At 47.6% G+C, this 20,099-nt stretch overlaps 1 protein-coding gene across 1 annotated transcript in view; it reads right to left on the reverse strand.

Moving 5' to 3' along the window:
* The window catches only part of MYO16 (myosin XVI), a 643,638-nt gene that overhangs the window by 44,118 nt on the left and 579,421 nt on the right, over positions 1 to 20,099 (reverse strand). Inside the window, exon 32 of the mRNA XM_053563761.1 lies at positions 18,688 to 19,776. Within this exon, the coding sequence (XP_053419736.1) occupies positions 18,688 to 19,776 (1,089 nt within the window). The remainder of the gene's footprint in view (positions 1 to 18,687; positions 19,777 to 20,099) is intronic.

The following is a 20,099-nucleotide window of genomic DNA, read 5'->3' on the forward strand; positions in this document are numbered from 1 at the left end:
ACCCATGCCTCTGCGTCAATGAACTGGGAACTCCAGGTTGAAAGAAAACCTGTCCTCCAGCAGCTGCAAGAGAGCTGTCCCACCAGTACAGACATCCTGCCCTGGGGTTCTCCTCCGTGAATGTTAACCAGGGGATTCTTGGCTTACTAAATTATGTGTCAGCCTCTGCTCATAAACACCTCACTCCCGGTTAGATCCAAACATGTAAAGATGTCTGTGCCCCAACTTGTTAACTTCCAGATGCAACCCATCCAGGGGCAAATGCAGAAACCTCCATCATTGGACTTGGATGTAAAGTGGTAGCTCAGGGCCAAATGGCTGCAAAAGTCTGCCTTTGACCCCAAACTTTAGCACAGCAGTGGTCACATAGTAACCAATCAGAACAGGGTCAGAGGTCTGTGCTATAAAAGTGCTGGATTGGGGATGGACACAGAGCCACCAGTCATCCAGCCTGTTCACAGCTCTCCCAGTAGAGCCATCAAGGTTTTGAGAATGAAGAAAAGTCACAGCAAAAGAAAACATTTGAGACTCTCAATGAATTAACATGAATGAATAAGGAAGTGGGCTGTAAAATCCTGCGTGGTATTTAAAGACGTCTCTGGGACATTTGTGTTCACCTGCATCTGGTGAAACAGTGGTTGTGCAGGTCAGTGGTGGGCTGTGGCTGGGCCACCGTCACACTAGCTGGTTTGAAAGCCTGTGGTGTTTCCTTTTAGCCTGCAACAGGGTTTCTCTGTGACCTCTACCTGGTGGTGTTTTCACAGGTAGCAGGGAGATGAATCACTTCAGGATCTGACTCAAAGAAAAAGCCTTGGCCTTTCTCTATATCAGGGTGTGATTATTAAATACAAGTATGAACTCAGACACATTTAATTTGAGCTTTAACCTAGTTCTAGCAAATCTCTCGTTGCCAATACAAACAACTCAGTTGTCCTTAGCTGGTGTGACCAGGACTGCTCTGGGTGAGTATGAACTCTGCAGGGGTGAGCGATGGAAGTGTACGTGACTGGGGAGTGGTGGGCTGCCTCAAGGGAAAGGACGGAGGTGACAGTGAACACTTCGGGAGTGATGTGAAGGCTGGAGTTGGGGGTCCTGGTTCCCCAAACCCAGTTGACCCAGTTGACCTGGTTGACCTGGAGCTAGAAAGTTCAACTGAGGCAAAAGTGAGTAGAAACTGAAAATAAAATTGGAGAGGCCCAGGCAGTGTGGGTGGAAGACACAACAGTGACCTGCCTGAGTGTCAGTGCAACAAAGAGAGAGCTCAGAGCACGTCTCAGAGTCAGGCCGGGCATTCCTGAAGGAGCAGAGGTGAGAGAGACACAGGCCCAGAGGCAGGGCAGAGGCAGCAACGCCCTCCTCCTCTCCATCCAAACTGACTTCCAGTGTCCACTGGCCTCTCTGCACCTCTGGGAACTATTGCCCTTTTCTATTGGTCATTGATCACTGTCTCTTTCTACTGGTCACTGGTTACCGGGGTTACCTCACACCCACATGCTTTCCCTTTTTTTGGCCAGCGCTGCTGGGTGGGGAATGCTCCGAGGCCCCTCCAGACTCCCTTGTTCAGCAGGCCAGGCTTTCCTCCCATCCATCTTGAAGCCCCTTTCTTCATGTCCCTTCTCAGTAAACATTTACTTAAAATGAGAAAATAGGTGGCGCCCGTAGCTCAGTGGGTAGGGCGCTGGCCACATACACCGAGGCCGGTGGGTTCAAATCTGGCCCTGGCCTGCTAAAACAGCAACTGCAATAACAACAACAATAAAAATAGCCGGGCGTTGTGGTGGGTTCCTGTAGTCCCAGCTACTTAGGAGGCCGAGGCAAGAGAATTGCTTAAGCCCAAGAGTTTGTGGTTGCTGTGAGCTGTGACACCATGGCACTCTACCAAGGGTGACAGCTTGAGACTCTGTCCTAAATAAATAGAGAAAATAAATCAAAGTATGCGTTTAATAAAATCTTACGAATGCTGTTTCTGCATAGTTTGAGTCTCTCTCTGGGCAAAGGGTGGGGAGCTAGGGGTGACAGCACACAGAACCCCCACACCCTGGACTCCTGGTGAACCCCCTCTGTGCACCCCAGCCACAGGAGAGGTGCAGTGCGTAAAAGGCACTCACCCAGCTGGTTTTAATTTCTTAATACTAAGGATTATAAAGCAACGTAAAGTCAGATTTTAAAAAATATGTATTGACCTTACATATTGATAATTGGTAGGTCAAGGGTGAAATATGTGAATTCTCAAACCAGAGTCAGGGATGGATTTCAAGTTCTATGTCTTTCTCACATACATTAACAGGGTTAGGTCGCAAACACATGCCTCTGGTCCTTTGAATAATAGAAAATGTTCACCTCCTGCAAGGTAATCTTTTCCTTACCTGTGATTTTAAATAAGTAAAGACTAGAGTTCAAAGGTATAATTAACACAGAAAATGTTTTCCTATGTTTCCAATAATCTCATGTGAATGGCCTGGGGAGAAGTGACTCCAGCGGTGCTGGTCTCACCACGCTCCATTTGCGTGAATTATTCATTCACAAACTTGTCAGCTACGTGGCCATTATGAAGTGTAGCTCCTCTCAGAAAGCAAAGTTCCTGTAGCAGTGTTATTACAACTCATATATTGATGTTCTTTTTCTTTTCCTCTTTTCCACCCAGTATTTGTGGAGCACCTTCCACATGCCAGACACTGTTGTAGACCCTGAGAATTTCCATCCTGGTGCCTCCCAGAGGAAGGAGGCAGAAAGCAAATGCCTGACCTGCGAGCAGGCAGTGAGGGGGACGGTGCAGGACGCCAAGGACCTGGCATGGGGGAGGACAATCTTTCTCAGAAGGGTTCCGGAGGCCTTTCTGCTGGGGCAGAAGGTGGGGCCAAGCCCTGAAGCCAATACAGAGCTGCCAGGCTGGCCCGGACCCTAAAGGAGGGCAGCTGAGGGGCCTGGCAGGGCAGATGCGGCCTGGGTGAGGGAGAGGAGGTGGGCGAGGCAAAGGCGAGCAGGCAAGTCTTGAGAGACCGCTCAGCCTCCGGAAGCCTTTGGAACTTCATCTAAGTCAGCTAAGAAACCACCAGAGAGCCTCGAGTGGGGCAATGGCGTGGTCTGCCTGATGTTTTAAGACAAGGCTTCTCAACCTCAGGGCTCCAGACACTGCAATTCTTGGGCGTTAGGACCCATGCCCCACAGGACACTCCACGGCATCTCTGGCCTCTGGCCACCAGATCCCCAGTGTGACCACCACCAATGTCCCCAGACACTGCTGCTCAGACACCTCATCTCCAGAGTGCAGTTTTAACAGGACCCACCCATCCTTTTCAGTCAGTGGATGTGACGACATGGCAGCATTGCCTCTGGCGTGGAAAGGGTTGTGGGCCCACCCAACTCCTCACAGGGTCACAGGACCATTTCACAAGGTCGCCCTGGTATGGGAGGTGCAGTGAATGAGTTAACAGCTCTCCCGTGCTGGGAGAACAAACAGACACATGGTTTTGTTGGAAGACGTGGAGAGGATGGCGGCCCACGAGGGGCCCTTCCCTGGGGAAGGACCCGCAGGGGCAGAGAGAAGCTTCCTGCTGAGGAGACAGCGATGCCTCAGAGGGAATCTGGGGATCTTGGGGAGCACAGTGCATGGCTACAAGAAACCTGGCCAAAGGCAGAGTCCTTGGTCCACCCTGGGGAAGCAGGAAGATGCCCTTGACTGGGCGGCCACTCTGGGGAACTCAAGAGCTGCTTACTTTGCCTTTGAATCAGGAGGGTTCCCCATCTCTCCAACAAGTATTAATAAAGCCCCACAAGGTCCAAACTGCACAGGGAAGTCTAGCTCAGAGCTTGGAGGAATGTGCATCTGAAAGAAATGATGCCTCAAAGACACGTTCTAGAGGGGCCAGGCCCAGGGATGTAGGGAGCGATCTGGTCAGTCAGTGCAGAGAGGAGAAGCCCAGATGACCAGGTGGCTCACTGGAAACTCAGCAGTGAGCAAGGCCAAGCTGCTAGTCATTATGAGACCCCATCCTGCTCTGCCCAGTGGGGGCTCCGTGGTTTTATTTACTTCCTGGAGCCTTTGACACTCACAAGGCCAGCAGGGTGGAGTGAGAGGGACGTCTGGCCTGCTTCCCGAGGGTGGCTTTTCTCAGACTTCACTCAGCTATGCCAAATGCCCCAGGAATTCACAGGAGATACCTGGGTGGGCTGAGGAGCCAGGTGAGCCTCTGCTGTGTGGGCAGAAGGAAAAACGCTGGATTCTGAAGTATGGGTGGAATGTGTGTGTGGGGGGAGGGCAAGGAGGAGGCTCTGCCCACAGCTGCCCCGGAAGTGGGGAAGTGGGCGCAGGAGCTGGCGCTGATGAGGCACTCGGGGTGGGTTCCAGCATGTATTCTGAGCATGGGTGTGACAGGAAGAATATATTTTTAAAAAGTTAATCTAGCAAAAAAAAAAAAAAATAGCACACAGCTAGATTAGCTTGAAGGAAGGATGAGAAGCAGAAAGGCAGGAGGGTTTAGCTTGGGGACGAGGAGCTGGACCAGGCAGCTGGGGACGCGGTACTTAGAGCTGCACTGCTGCCATTCTGAGGAAGGGCCACATGCCAGGAGGGGATGGTCTTGAGCTTTTGCTTGCTGACGTTGAAGTGACAGTCTCGTGCCCAAGGGGCAAACTGAGGATAATATTTTGAACAAGAACCACTGGACACAAAATGTCCTGGAGAGACTGAAAGATCTCTGAGTAAGGAGGAGGCCCATTCCCGAGTGAGCAGCAGGATGACCTAGCACTGGAGGGAACAGAGAAGCAGGTGCAGGCCCAGGGTAGGGAGGACGCAGGCGCCAGTGGTGGCCGAGGCAGAGAATGCAGTGGGGTGACGGTATCACAAGCCACAGAAAGGTCAAGGGCAGTGAGAACAAAGCTCACAGTGCAGTGCTGCCTTGGGAAGAATGCTTCAAAGCATGGTTTCTCTCTCAGATACTTTAACTTGAGACCGTTTTTAGAGTGTATTTTGGAGTTCTCTGAGGTAGGATCCAGGTTTAAACAACGCAGGAGAAAAACAAACTCTAGCTGTTTGGCTGACTTAATACCGAGAGCACTATGTAAGGTGTAAAAAATGTGAAAATACATTTTAAGCTCATTACTCATACAGGCTATAATTCACTCCGCAACTCTATAGGAAGATTCCTCCTTAGGAAGGCTGCTGCCTGCAGGGAATGCGTTTGTTTTTTCCTACTCTGAGTTAGGGAAACGTACAAATGCAGAGGGGCGCCTGGCACACTCCCGCTGCTTCTCATGTTCTTGTTTTTTAAATTTAGAAGTTACAGCTCAACTGTGCTTGCAGAGACACGTAGAAGGTGTGTAGGTACGGCTGAGCAGAATCAGTTAGACCCGAAACTGGCATCCAGCTCCTGTTAAACCTAATCAAGTTTGTGTTAGGAGGGCGAACTCCCTTTAAATGTCTGATTTCTCTAAAACCTCACATTACTGCCATGAGGAAGAAATACAGATGAGGGCTGAGGCATGGCTCCCGAGTCTACCTGAATTCTCCTGCAACAACCTTCTAGGAAGTGAGTTGTTTTCTTTCGCATGATAGCATAACTCAAACAATGGGCTTAGTGCCTCTCAGAAAGACCAGTGTCAAGTGTAAAGGATCCCGTGGAGACCGTGGTTGGTCCAGAACTCAAGAAGAAAGATGGCAGGTGTGGGGGCATGCAGATGTGACAGTGCAGTGGCCTGAATAGGAGATGTGCAGTGCAGGAAGCTCGCACGCTGCACTTTGTGTGCTTCGAACAGCACGGGTCTAACTGACCCTCCAGAATGAAAGAGATTGCATCCTCCCTTTGCGAGTAAGTGCAGAAATGAATCCAGAGAGGGTTTTCCTGCGTCCCGGAGATGGAGAAACTGGGAATACAACATTAGTGTCGCCTGCAATTACTCTTGTCACACAGCCGTGACCCAGCACATGTTGACTGGTTGTATTTCAGTGAAAACTGATCATTTAAGAAACAGAAAAATATAACACTATGGTCCTTGGGAAAGATGAGTGTGTTGAGAAGTATAATTGTCTGGCATTTTACTAACTTAAACATGTAGCATTCCTTCCTAGTTTTTAATGACCCTTTATAAAATCGCCTCTTAACCCTATGTTTGAAGTATCCTTCTGTGGCCACTTCTATCCACAGAATAGATATCCTTCTGTCCTTCCGTGGCCACTTCTGTCCACAGAATAGATATCCTTCTGTCCTTCCGTGGCCACTTCTGTCCACAGAATAGATATCCTTCTATCCTTCTGTGGCAGAACGTGGTACAAATACTCCTGTGGGTTAAGTGGGTTGGGTGGAGATGTCTGCTCGTCCCCAGCTCCCCTCTTGCTACCAACTCCCCTGCCAAGTCTGAGGAGTGGTTTGTGCTAGAAAACGCAGCCGAGGAGGGAACAGTGATGTCTTCAACAACATATGTGCTGAGCGAGGCAGAGCACACTGATAGTAAAGCTAAAAAATGACTGTCAGTAGAAATAAGGTTTGCAGTACCCAGAAATGCACAGAAAATTAAGTTGTGCCAATGTTCTTTTAAATTTAACTCACTGAATCCTTTTTTGCCCATTTATTCTGTCCCTGCCATAAAGGGGGAAAATCACTTCAATCCCTTTCCTTTCCGAGTATGTGAGTGGCTCCTTTTCACATAACTAGCAGGGCACGGGGCACCTGGACAGCAGGCTGCCCGGCCTCCAGCCCTGGCCCTGTGCGCAATTTCATGGGGCATGAGGTTATTCGGATTGCTGTTATTTTTACATTTCCTGAATGCCAAGGTGGTAATGTGAATCCTGGAGTCCTGAAACCCAGTGTGTGTCCAGGCTGGCCCATCCTTTAGGTAAACGTCTCCTCCTCACTTGCCCCAGAAAGCTGAGGTGGGAACACTGTGCCCCTGCTCTTGTGCTGGGAGGATTTAGTGTTTGGGACACCTACAGTCTGGATGGTAAACTAGTAATGCCTGTCATCTGAAAAAACAGTAACAACCATAGGTCAGAGGGAGCAAGCAAAAGTTAAAAAAAGTATCCTGGCAGCAGCGGATGTTGGGGTCTTCTGGACTCCCCAGCTCAGAATTAATTACTGATTTAACAGTCTAAAGCAGCGGTTCTCAACCTTCCTAATGCCGTGGCCCTTTAATACAGTTCCTGTGGGTCACGACCCACAGATTGAGAACCGCTGATCTAAAGTATCTAATAACAAAAGGGCACCGACCAGGACCAATAAAAACAGCTATAAGCCATAAACTCTGAGCATCTTTGTACGTTAACCAAGAAGAAATGTGGCACGCCTGGGTCAGGCCACCCAAGACAGCAGAGTAGATTTGGGGACCCTTAGAGTTCAGGTATAAAGATATTTCAACATTTTAGCAGGAGTGTGGTGGCACCTGTGGACCCCAGCTGAAGAACAGCTCCACCTGCCCCCATTGTCTGGTGAGGAGCCAGCAGCCCTGAGATCTGAGAGAATAAATTAAAAATCTATGTAGACTCGTATTATTGTCAAAATTATCAACAAGCCCCAGGGGTTGTTTCTTTGATAGCCTTAGTGATGCTCTCTTCTGTGAGAGGTGACTGGTTGGAGTTTCTCATTCTTTGTGACTCTAAGTCACCTGCTCCGGTGACTGAATTACCCTTGATCTGCTGTGGGAACTTACCGCAGAGCAGATGCCAGTCACCCAGCAACTGGGACACTGCAGGGAAAGACGAAGCTCGGTCTCAGATGAATCCACGTTTCGCCCAAGACCACTGGGAGAGGCCACGGCACGGCCACGCAGGGGGAGCATTCCCCCCTCATATAGCTGCACAACTGATCACTTCCCGTTCATCTTTTTTTTTTTTTTTTTGCAGTTTTTGGCTGGGGCTGGGTTTGAACCTGCCACCTCCAGCATATGGGGCCGGCACCCTACCCCTTTGAGCCACAGGTGCCGCCCACCTGTTCATCATTTTTAAGTCATATATTTTACATGCAAATGAATATTGAAATAGCAAGATAAAAAAATCTACCCATTCCACATAGTCTGGTACAGTTACCTCTAATCATAATCTGATTATGCCCTTTAAAAAATCCTTTGAATGTGCAGGCTCAGGCATACCCTGGGCTCTGGCATGAGAGGTGGACGTCCTCTTGTCCTGACCCTTCCCTGCCCATTCAATGCCCTCTATCGTCACCTCTCCATAGAAATTCTCCCCTCTAGACCAGTGTTTCAAAGGAAATATTTGTGGGCTGGGAAATCCATTTAGCGGGTCATGACAAGCATTGAAAAATGAGAGAGAATAGAATGCTTTGAGTAAAAATGTAGCATTTAATAAGCATGGAGGCTAAAAGTGCTTTGTGGCCTCATGTGAAATGTGCTTCTCACTGCTTAGACACACCAGATTCCTGGAGTTTCCCTGCTATGAGCTGCTGATGGGCAGCGCCCACATTTCATTTTTAAAATCCATACAACTTGTATAATGCCTGGCACCAAATAGAATATCAATACATTTTTTTGAGTAAACGAAGAAATGTTCCCTTCCATTTAATGATTTTTCCAGACCTCTTTGAAATCTTGAGGCAAATAACTAATAAGAAATATGAATTTTTATCATTTTAACCTGGAGTTAACTTCTGATATTTGAACTCCCAGAACGAAGCACATGCCTTGAGGCAAGTCATAGGATAATTTTATTACCTGATAAAAGGAACACATTTTTTTCAGAAGTCATTGCAGAAGGTTTGTAAGACTTATTCAGGCCCCACAGAAATGGAAATGCACTCTGATTAGCAGCTGGGCCACATTGCTGGGTTTTCTAATGATCATCAGATTAAAAAGACATTTTTATGATTCCACATCACCATATAGAAAGCACAGGGCCTCTCTCCTATGTCCTTATCCCTGGTCTCTATAGTAGAGATGATTTCAAGGCTGGCCAAGTGAATGGCAGAGACCCCGAACCCCCACAAAGCCACAGCCCCGTTGGTGAAATGGACATAAACAGTTTGAATTTTACAGTCTGGTCTAACAAGGAAGTGCCACAGGCAGGTCTCTGGTTATGCTAAAGCGTACATGCTGCAGACAGGCAGGGTGACAGGGAACCAGAGAGGCATGGAGGGTGAGCCGATGTCTCTAAAATGGAACAGCTGCAGCTCACATCTTACGTGAGGACAGAAACGATTCTTTTAAAGGTGATATATCTAGTAAACATCTAAGGAGACCTTATTACTAGCAATATGAAAAGGTAGTTAAATACAAAGAGACAGAGTCAACGCAATGCTCACAGAAATTTAACAAATACACGGTTTTGCCCTCTAGGACCTGCTGCTGGGTGTTGGTAGCTGGCTCAGAAAGGGGGTGTGAACTGCCGGAGGTAGAGCAGGGCCGCCTGCCTTAACTGGGTTCTTGGTGCGCTCCCTCCGTCTGCCGTAATCCCACCTGAGGACTGGAGCCAAGGACTGGGATTTCACCAAACGGATGGGACCTCAGCGAGGAATGCCACAGCTGTGAGCTGTTGTGTGCTGGTGGGTGACACGGAGGAGCCTGGACAGAGGCGCTTCTTCCCCATGGCTCTGAGCAGCTCCTCTGCTTCTTATCTGGTACTTCCTGGATTGTTCATGTTTCTCCACGAAAGGAAGAACCTACTTAGTAAACCAAAATCTAAAACATGTATATTATCCTCATAAATATGCCGGTAAACTAATTGAGCTTAGGTTAGTTCTTTCCTTCTTGGAAGTGGACATTTTTTTCTTTCTTTCCTTTTTTCTGTAGTTTTTTGCCGGTGTTGGGTTTGAACCCACCACCTCTGGCATATGGGGCCGGCGCCCCACTCCTTTGAGCCACAGGCACCACCCTGAAGTGGACATTTCTTTTGTAAAATTCTGTTTAATTATGAGCCAGAGTTTGGGGTATGAAGAAGCTCCTGGGAGAGTCTTTGGGTCTGTGGATAAAGGATAGTCTCTCAGTGCGAGCCGGGACCCAGCTGGAGTTCACCTTGTTTGGGCTCTGCACAGTTCAGAACCTAGTCTGCTGCTGAGAAAAAGGGATCAGTCTGTTTCTTATTATAATTAACAAGTATTGTTAAATTGCAAATGACCAGTAAGATTTCCAGGAAAGCCCCAGTAGAGTCAGTAGAGGCCTGCGCAGCTCTACAGAGTAGATGGCAGGTGGCTGTGTAGACACGGAGAACAGAGCTCTGGGGAAGGGATACGTGGAATCTGGCCGTGTAGACTCACGGAGGAGAGCAGTGTGTAAGTCAGCAGTATTCAACCCGTGTGTCGTGACCCACAGGAACTGTATTAAAGGGCCGCGGCATTAGGAAGGTTGAGAACCAATGGGTAAGTGAACAAGGCGGCTGGCTGTGATGGCGCTCGGAGCCGAGCACGCGGTAAGCAACACATGGCAGCTGTGAGGGGCAAGCTCTGGGTAAGTGCTGTGGCACACAAGTCGCTTTCCATGGTGTGAAATTGTCTCGGCTAATCTGGAGATTAATCACATAAATGATTCACGTCAGGCATGAAGGACCTGAACACTTGTAGGTAATTAAGAAACAGACTTTCCTCCCCTGATGGCCTTTGGGAGAGAGTGAGCCTGGGACCTGCCCAGCCCCACTTTAGGAAATATTTCTTGCACCACATCACTTCTAAGCATTTTCTCCACAAAAAGAAGAAAACCCCAGGATATTGTATTAGTGGCAATAGTGAGATGCAGATAGCCAGAATGGTCTTTAATTAATCTGCTCAAGGAGAGCCATGAGGGGCTCACAGGGCAAAGCACGGAGTTGCTCGTCTGAGCCCCAGTGGGAGTTTAACTCGCAATCCGGTCTAGATTCTCAGGATACACAATGGCGATTGCTTTAGTAGGTTGTAGCATGGGAAATATTTACTGGTTATGAAAGATAATCCACTTCTGAAAAGACTGCCTTATTTTCAGCATGTCAGGTACAATAGACTCTTCTCCTGTGGACGGTGCATTATGGAGCGCCCCAGATGCGGCGGCTCATCTGAAAACTGACGACCTCTTCCTGCCGGATACACAGCCCTGGTCTGACAGACACGCTCGCTGCTGCAGACTTACAGCTAATATGCTCCAGTAATTTCCCAAGAGAATTCTTATAAGTCAAAGGATAGCTTTTTGATTAGGGTGATTTTAATATTTGACCTCTGCTTGGTTTAGCTCCTAAGTTCAAAGAAGAAGGAGTGACCTGACCTGGAGGGGCAGCATAGTCCTGGGACAGTGAGTGTCACGGTCTAACAAATATTTCTGGCAGGCCTGTGAGTAGAGGTAGGCCTGGCAGCAGGTCTTTACCCAGCATGTCTCTAACTTTGCCATTATCAGTATCTCTAAATTTCTACCTTTGCATAATTTACAAAGGAATGAATTTCTGCCTTTGGAAGAAAGTAGCTGTGCGGACAAATGATGAGGGCTCTTTTGAGTGTCTGCCTTTCCCCGTCTCATTCCTGGTACTCTGGCGATCAAGGCTGGTCACAGGTGATCATAACAACCACAGTTGTTAGCGTGTTCCAGCACACAGAGCTCCCTCCCTGTCTGGTTTCTGGCAGGTCCCACGGGGGCGTCTGACAGCCCACTGAGGAGAACGACATCCACATCTCTAGCAGGACTCAGCCGCTTCCTAGGAACAGATGCTTCAACACTTTCCAAATGAATACAGTTTTCGTGAGTTTGTCTTCAGCAGCTAGGAACTCAGTCCCAAGCTAAATCTTAAGGAGGCCAGGATGAGGGGCATGAGGAGGAGGAAGCCACGGTTTGACTGCTGGGAATCATCCCATCCCTCTGCGTGTCCCGTAGGTCCCAGGTCATACGAGAGACGCTTCGTGGCAGGTGAGTGGACAGGGGTGGAACGTTCTCTCACTTTACAAACGGAAGCATCCCAGCAGCACTCACACGGGGGCAGAAGATTCCCACTGCTGCTTCCCACATCTCCTGGTCACGAGTCTGCACCCAACTCGACGGAAACTACTTCCTCAGAGACTGTGTAGCATTAATTTCAATTGTTCTTGGAGACTAAGGATGGCATAATGGAAAGAATCCAGTTGGTGAGAGGAGATGTGTTTGATTCCTGACTTGGAGACTGATTAAAGTTTTGTGATTATGGGGAGATCACTTAATCCCACAAGGTCTCAAATTTTCACTGGTACACAGAGGTGGTAACACCTGCTTCACTCACCTCCCAGATAGGCAAGGGAGAGAGCAGAGATGTCAGCACACTGGTCAAAAGGGGACAGCCCCTCACAAATGGCAGCCATTAATGTTGCAACCACCGTTAACACATCACACCAGGCATCGAGTGCTCCCCGGCATTTGCGTGTGCACCAACAATAACAGCTGTGATGTTTTCCTTTATTTTCTTCCTCCACCTGTTTGCGTTCTTTGTAGGAGAGAGTCTAAGAGTCCAGGCTGAATTCCCACATGACAGAGGTCAACAATGAAGATGCCACACGGCCTTGTCGTGAAGCTGGCAGGCAGCTTCAGGTGGCAAGCTCAGCCCGCTCTGATCCCTTTCCCCTTCTCCCTCAAAATTCATGGCTGTATTCTAAAAGGACCATGGCCCTGAACTTGCACATCTCACCAAGCGTTCGCCTATCTGACTGCAAAGCCTGTGCCCGCAGCCTCTGCGCCTGAGAGCTCCAGGCACACGCCGCCCCCTCTGTCCTTCCTCCTGCCCTCCTGCCGCGCCAGTGCAAGGCCTTCCCAGCCTCCCTTCGCCTACTCTTGTCTGGCTCTGGAGCACACACGTCTGCTGCACGGGGCTCACTCTTCCCAAGGCACAGACATTTTCTGAGAATCTGATGATGTTTACAGAGCTGGTCCCCAAACCTCTGGCAGGTATGCCATTGGGGTTCATGGGCCATGGGAGCTCAACTATGGACCCCCAAGTGCTACATGACCCAGGGTGAAGAATTCTCCTCTTCTGCTGGGATTTCTTGCACTGAAATGGGCCACACCTCCCACCTTCTACATGTCTGTGACGGGGCGGAGGCAGTGCTGGATGCATTTATTAATTTTCTGGACTCTCCGTAGCACTTCCTGTGCTTACATTAAGTAAATGCTTATTGGATGACTAGCAGTTTGCTCTGCAAGTTAGTGCAGGTCTGGGTTACAGACCACTGGTTGCACAATTTCCCTATATGGATTCTTGGGTATTTATAGAGAGAAAGTGTTATAAGTTGTGAGGAAAATATCACTAATACTCTCAACAAATACTTAGGTATTGAAAAAAAAACTTTCCAATTAATGTCGAGCACAAAGAGCTTTGTGTTCATACTACGGGTACTTCTCGTTCCTGATCAATTTTTTTTTGCAGTTTTTGGCCAGGGCCAGGTTTGAACACGCCACCTCCAGTATATGGGACCGGTGCCCTACTCCTCGAGCCACAGGCACCACCCTAGTTCCTGACCAATTTATTAAAGACTCAATGTTCATTGTGAAATGCAAATGAGTGAAGTTTTATTTCTACCAGATATTTGGAGAACCTGAAACAATGAACTGTGTAGCTGCAAGTCCCAGACTCAGAAACTCTGGAGCACTGCAGAAAGGCCAAAAAAGTAGTAAAAACCTTTCTTTTTTCCCCAGTAGATGTATTCCCCTCATGCTGAAGCTTGGGTTTACTGGCACTGCCCAGGTAAACACATCACATAATTCCTCCTTGCTGGATGTCCACTTAGTGAGAAATGGAGAACTTCCTTCCCTCCCTCCTTCTCTCCCTCCCTTCCTCCCTTCCTCCCTCCCTCCTCCCCTCCCCTTCCTTCCTCCCCTTCCTAATCTGGCTTCCCCAAAGGACCTACTCATTTGGAAGATGAGGACAGTGTAGTGCTGGTTTAGAAGGGGTTCCTGAACGCAGAGGCCTTACGATGACAGGAGGGAGACTTTTGTGCTGGACAAGGACACAGACAGCAGCAGACGAGGAAGGAGACTCAGGTCAGCCAGAGGCCTGCTTATCTGTCCATTACTTTTATAATTTTCAGGGCCTTTAGGCTCTCTCACCACCACTACCCTCCCCATACACAAAAATAAATCACCACCGAGGGAGGAAAAAAGAACTGTTTTGGGCAGGATAAAGTACTATGGGGTATGCATCTAGTCCAGCAGCCAGGGGGCTGTCAGGCCCTGCATCCCATTATTCCATGTCGAGATTTGCATAGGGCAGACTAATTCCTCAAACTGCCATCTCATTGGAATGTGTCAGAGATTAAATGATGATAATGTTGAAACTTCTGTTTCAATCATTAGGAACAGAGAATGGCCATTTGGTCACACTGTCCCCGAGCACCTCTGATTTCTGTCAGTCATTCTGCTTTTTGTTACCAGACAGTATGTAGAAACGTACACTTAATGTGGCATGGGAGCATCTAAACCTCATAAAATACTGACAAGATGCAATGGCACGTCTTTTTGAATTTATGATGCTATTGCCCATCTTTCTGATCCTCGATCTTTAGTAGTTCCATTTGGATATGATATTTAGAAATCTACTCCTTTTTTTTTTCATAGTCAAAGGGGTTGTCTGCACGAGGTGTTCTTGCCAAGAGCTGTTGCTGAAGCCAAAATGGAAGAACTAGCTGGGTCTGCTGTTTTGATGGAGCGCTGATCCCTGAGAATCCTGCCTATACTGTGAAAAATGACGCCGTAGTTTCTACAGTCAGGTTTGTGTCATGAATAGCAGTCTCGTGTTGCTGAAGACCGAGGTGGATTAACTGGTCTGCACTAATTAAAGCAACAAGAACATAACTTTTTCCCCCATAAAGAACATCTAGATTCAACATTTATAAATACGTACTAACAAAATCGTTTGCCACCAGCAGGCACTTCGCAGCATCCAGCACTAGAGACGGGACACAGGCAGGAGTAGGGTTGGAAGGGGACTGGCCTCAAGGAGGGTTCCTAAACCTCCTTTCTCAACTTTTGTATGTATTTAAAAATTTCCACAAGGCAAACTTAAAAATAATTTTTTTAAACAAATGGTCCTATGGTATAAAAATACCTGTTTATTTATTGTAAAAGTGTATTTATGCACTACTCTGACTTCCATACTCAAAATACGCTTGTTCGGGATGTTTACATAATCGAAAAAAATAGCTTACGTGAACAATAATTTCCATTTGGCTCCAGTGGTTCTGAGTAATATGCCACAGAGCTAGATCTATCAAATAGATGTAAATCTCAAAATGCTCTTTTTTAAGGTAAATTTTACATCAAACAACTACTTAATAATCACCTAAAGAAACAGTTTATATTATAGTTTTTTGCTGACATCACTTTAAAATACCTATTTATAATTTATAAGCTAAGGTTAGTTTCAGAGAGTAATGAAACCAATTTTTTTTTAAAATATCATACCACTCAGACTTTTTTTCAATTCAGCCTGGCTCTCTGCCATTTTCTTCTCGGCATTTTTGTCAATCCGGCATTATCCTGATCTTTTCCAGCGAGTGGAGACAGCGCTCACGTTATTCTGAGTCATTCTGAATAAACAACCTGACGCCAGGGGCCGGTCAGGGGGAATGGCGCACCCTGGTGGTCAGAACAGGCCAGTGACTCTCCGCAGTCACCGTTACAATCAGGTCTCATGACACAACAATGTCAGTCTTATTATGACATCAGATGAAAATTTTTGTGGCTCTCTATATTTAGGTCTTTAGACCTAGAAAGGCATAGACAATTAAACAGTCAATTTTAATTTTAAGGGCCAAGAGCCTGGTTACTGAATTCAGAATTGCCGACACACCAACAATCTATAAAGAACATATTTGGCATTCTTGTCTCTGTCCAAACTCTGTGACTCTTGTTGCATTTCAGTGAGAAAATATTAATTTTTAAAGCCCTTTACCTCCATCTCTTTTCCCTCTGCAACCCAAGGCAGTTTCACACAGGTAGCTGAGAGCCTCCAGGGACAGAATTACTGTGTTCAAGGGATGTTCTCTCTCTTGAGCACAGTAACTTTGAGCAAGTAGATTTTAGCGCAATATCTTTGCGCTTCAGTTTTCCCATCTGTAAAATGGGGATAAGAGTAGAAGATACCAACAGGTCCTGTGAGGAGTAAACAGGCTATTCAGACCACGACCAGGGCACAGTGACACCGCAGCTCCTGCTGCTCACAGCGTCCTTCTCTGACTGCAGTCACATCCATCCAAACTTATCTTTCTGTATGTGTGTCCCTGACTCCTAGAATCTGAGTGCTTTTGTATGCCTCAAAATGCTTATTCAATAATCAAATTGTTTGGAGGGTTGGAGGGTGGTGGTGGAGTAGAAATGCCCACAGAAGAACCTCACTGTGCATTATACGATGTTGTATTTTAACTGGGAGCACCTACAGCAGGAAATTAATGGGAAGTTTAATCCCTCTAAGATCACTGTTTCAAAGAGCCAAGGGGAAAATTTTGAACCCGTCTGCAAAATTTGCAAAATATTTCCCCCTATTAAAAATGTACAAAAAATGAACTGTAATCGATTTAGGTGTCTAGAGGATAAATCAACCATACACTGGGTTATTTGGTAAGGAAGTTATTTCAGGTGAAAAGAAAAATGTCCTTAAATATAAAGAGGATAAAGTACAGGATTTAGAAATTTAAAGGAAAGAAATCCCAAGACTGGAGTAAATCATGAATTACAGCCATTCGATTCATTCAGAAGAAAATGGGTTCCTGGCCTCAGGATTGAACCACGCAAGCCTTAGGAACCACACCAGCAACTCTGGTGTTTGGCACCAGCATTGCCTGTTTTTCTTTCCATATCATATCTTTAACCACTTTTACATTGGGAAAGAATGACCTGTACTATCCCAGGAGAACATGCCATGCGAACTTGTCAACTTCTTCCCTTCAAGATAGACCATAACGTACTACCAGCTGTGTATTTGGAACTCCCCCAATCTAGTGTATGGAGATGACCTGGCCCCTTTTCTGTTATTTCAGCTACTGTGCCAGTGGCCAAAGTTGCCAGTCAGAAAGTCCTAAGTATCTCAATCCAATCTTTCGAGTTAAAAAGTATTTTGTAAAAGCCCACAATAAGAAAATAGATGTCATATAATTTTTGGACTTGAACTAACAATATTCTACTAGAGATTTTGATATGTGTTCCCAAATATTAGTTAATGCCTCCATGGGGAAATATGATTAGCAAACAGACACACCATGCTTGGAAGCCTCACTATAATTCTTAATATCCTCTGAGCCCTAGACTTTGTGATTTCCAAATGACAAGGTCTGTCTAGAAATTCATTAACTTCATTTCCTTGAATAGATTCTAGAAGAGTTCACCAAATTCCAATCTATAGTAAAATGAGGTTCATGAGCTTTTAATAAACTTTAAGTTGAAAAAGCAAATATTAATCTGTTCATTAAATGATTTTATCTTATCCATTTTGTTCCTTAGAATGAAACACAGATTACCAAATTCAAACATTCTGCTATTTACAAGTATGATTTCATTTATTAATGGCCTACAATTAAGAAGAAATTGTTAGCTAAACAAACAAGTAGCTTGTTTGTCTGAAAAATAAATAGGGAGTAGGTTATTCACGCATTTGCTAAGACCTATTTCTCTTATGTTCAGATTGCTTTCTAGATTTTCTACTTTTTTATACCTAAAATAAGTGTTCTAGTCAAATGACGAAAGTTCATGTTTATATATTTTCTGATGGAGAAAAAGCAGGTTAATGCATAATGTTACTATTCCGTAGGTCAAAGTCTTATTTCTAATCCTACCACTTGACCCGAAGGGAGCTGTTCAACCTCTCCACTTGGAAGTTTCCTGTCTACACAGTAAGTAAGTTAATAGTTGGGCAGCCCACCTTGGTGGGAAGTAGGAGAGCTCACCAAGCTGTGGCAGAAGGGACTGGTTATAATTTTTCTTAACAAGAAGATGGTTTACATTAATGTACTTCTTCACCCAAATACAGACCCTTGGGAAAATATTTCGGTTTTGTATAAAAGCCTTAACTTTTGTTGGGGGGGGGGAATGACTACTTTTTGTGATTATAAAGAAAATCTATGCAAAAGCAGTGCATTCAGCACAAAGGCAACCTTTTCTGGATAAAGGATAAAGAGGTACATTGTTACCTTATTACAAGAGAGTAGCAAAAATATTAATGAGAATTTTTCTTTTTTCTTTCCTTTTTTTTTCTTTTTTGCTAGCTACATTCTGCTTTTACAGGAAGACAAAATAAATACTCATTAAAGTGGGCCACATCAAAATGGCCTAGTGCTGAGCCCCCTTGAGTGGACCATCACCTGCAAACCATGTCACAAGCTCCCTCACTGGAGAAAACTCAGATGTAACAGATAGAAACAGCATCGAGTTACAAAGTTCCTTGAATTCTTTCTCAGCCATGCAAAGGCCAGTGGTAGCAAGTGTATGGTGGTCACTGAGGAGGAGGTTGTTAAAGGTGAGCTGTAAATCAAATGGAAATCAGCAATATAGTATCACAAAAGCACCGTTTTCGAGTTATCAGAACTATTACTAGGAAAAATAAATCAGTAGCTAAAATATTTGTTATGTAAAATTTTATCAAATTATACCTTATTAAAACTAATTTTAGTGCTTTGCATTTCTATATCATGAACCTTTAATGTCTTTTTCTGCAAAAATGGAAATATTAATTCCTACCTACTTGGCCACATTGGTCACGTCTGCTCTGAATGATCACTGCAGTCACCTCGAACTTTGAAAATATTATATATGTGAACGCAAGAGCTCTGTTCTGCTTACCTTCGGCTTCCCTGATTTTCCTTCCCACAGCGGACTTCCGAAGCACGCTCCTTCCCGAATTAAAGAGGCTGGTGAGCTCGTCCAGGGGGCTGTTGAGAGGCCTGGAGCTTGGGGGGCTGTAGGGCGCCCGGGAGCCGGCCGGGACGCTCGCCTTCCTGGGCTCGGCCCTGGCAGCTTTCCCCGGGGAATGTGGGATCTTGGCGAAGGTGCTGCACGGACCAGCCACCGGGGCAGAGTTTGGCTTTTGGTGGGTTTTGGACAGATCCGCGTTTGCCGTCGCTTTTCCTGTGTGAAGCACAACCATCTCCGGCGGGAAGGAGAAAAGCGTGGACGGCAGGTGGGAGGCAAGAGGCGGCCCCGGAGGCGGCCGCGGGGGAGGCGGGGGCGTGGGCGGTGGGGAGATTCTGCTGGGCCCGTTAAACGTCGCGGAGCCTGGGGACGCGGGCCTGCCACCGTCCCCCTTCGGGTTTTTGGGATACTGTGGAGACAAGGGGCTGGAACCCTCGGGCTGGACTGGGTATTTGAGGTTGGTCTCCAGGACCGGCAGCTTTTTCACCTCCAGGGGCGTCAGAGGAGACTCGTCTGAGGCCGGGGAGCAGGTGGCGGGCGTCGGGGGGAACACCAGAAGCGGGGGCCGGTGCGGCAGCAGGTTGGGGAAAGGCGCTGGGATGTCGCACGCGTCCCCGAAGGGCCCCGCGGCCAGGCCACCGGGCGCCCCATCCTCTAGGGGCGCGGGTCTCCGACTGTCCAGCCACAGGGGCGGCGACGCGGGCGCGCGGCAGACGGTGGCCGGACCCGCGTCCTCGGCAGGGAGGAAGGTCATCTCCTCGTACACCGCCTCGCCCTGGTCGGGGCTCTCCGGCTCGGGTCCGCCGGGCCGACCCGCGTGGCCCAGCATCTCGATGTACACGGGCTCGGCCTCGTCCGTGGCGGCCTGCGGCGCGGCAGGGCACGGGGCGCGCCGGGGAGGCCCCGGGATCTCCTCGTAGGAGCCGCTCAGCTTGGTGTCCGGACTGCGCTTGGGCTTCCGGGGAGGGATCTTCTTCACGGCGCTGTAGTCGTCGCTGTGAGGCCTGGGCCGGGTCAGAGCTGCGGGCAGAGAAGCGGGCGTGAGGGGGACCCTGGCCTGCAACTGGGCCTCTCCCAACCTGACCGAAGAGACCTCCCAGGACAGGCATCTCATCCTGGAGCCCCACACACACACCCAGGAGGAAGATGTCAAGTGTGAGGTGGACAGCGAGCCCGCTGTGGGGGAGTGGGGCCCAGAGACTAGGCAGGGTGCAGAAACCAGGCGGCGGACATGCTGGCAGCTGACCACGGTGTAAGGCGAGGGACTGGCGGAACTGGCCCCAAGGACCTTACAGAGAGAAGACAGAAACCCCAGAGAGCAAGCAGCTTACAGCCGACTGGTG

This window comes from Nycticebus coucang, chromosome 15 (genome assembly GCF_027406575.1).
Source record: "Nycticebus coucang isolate mNycCou1 chromosome 15, mNycCou1.pri, whole genome shotgun sequence".
Lineage (NCBI taxonomy): Eukaryota > Metazoa > Chordata > Mammalia > Primates > Lorisidae > Nycticebus > Nycticebus coucang.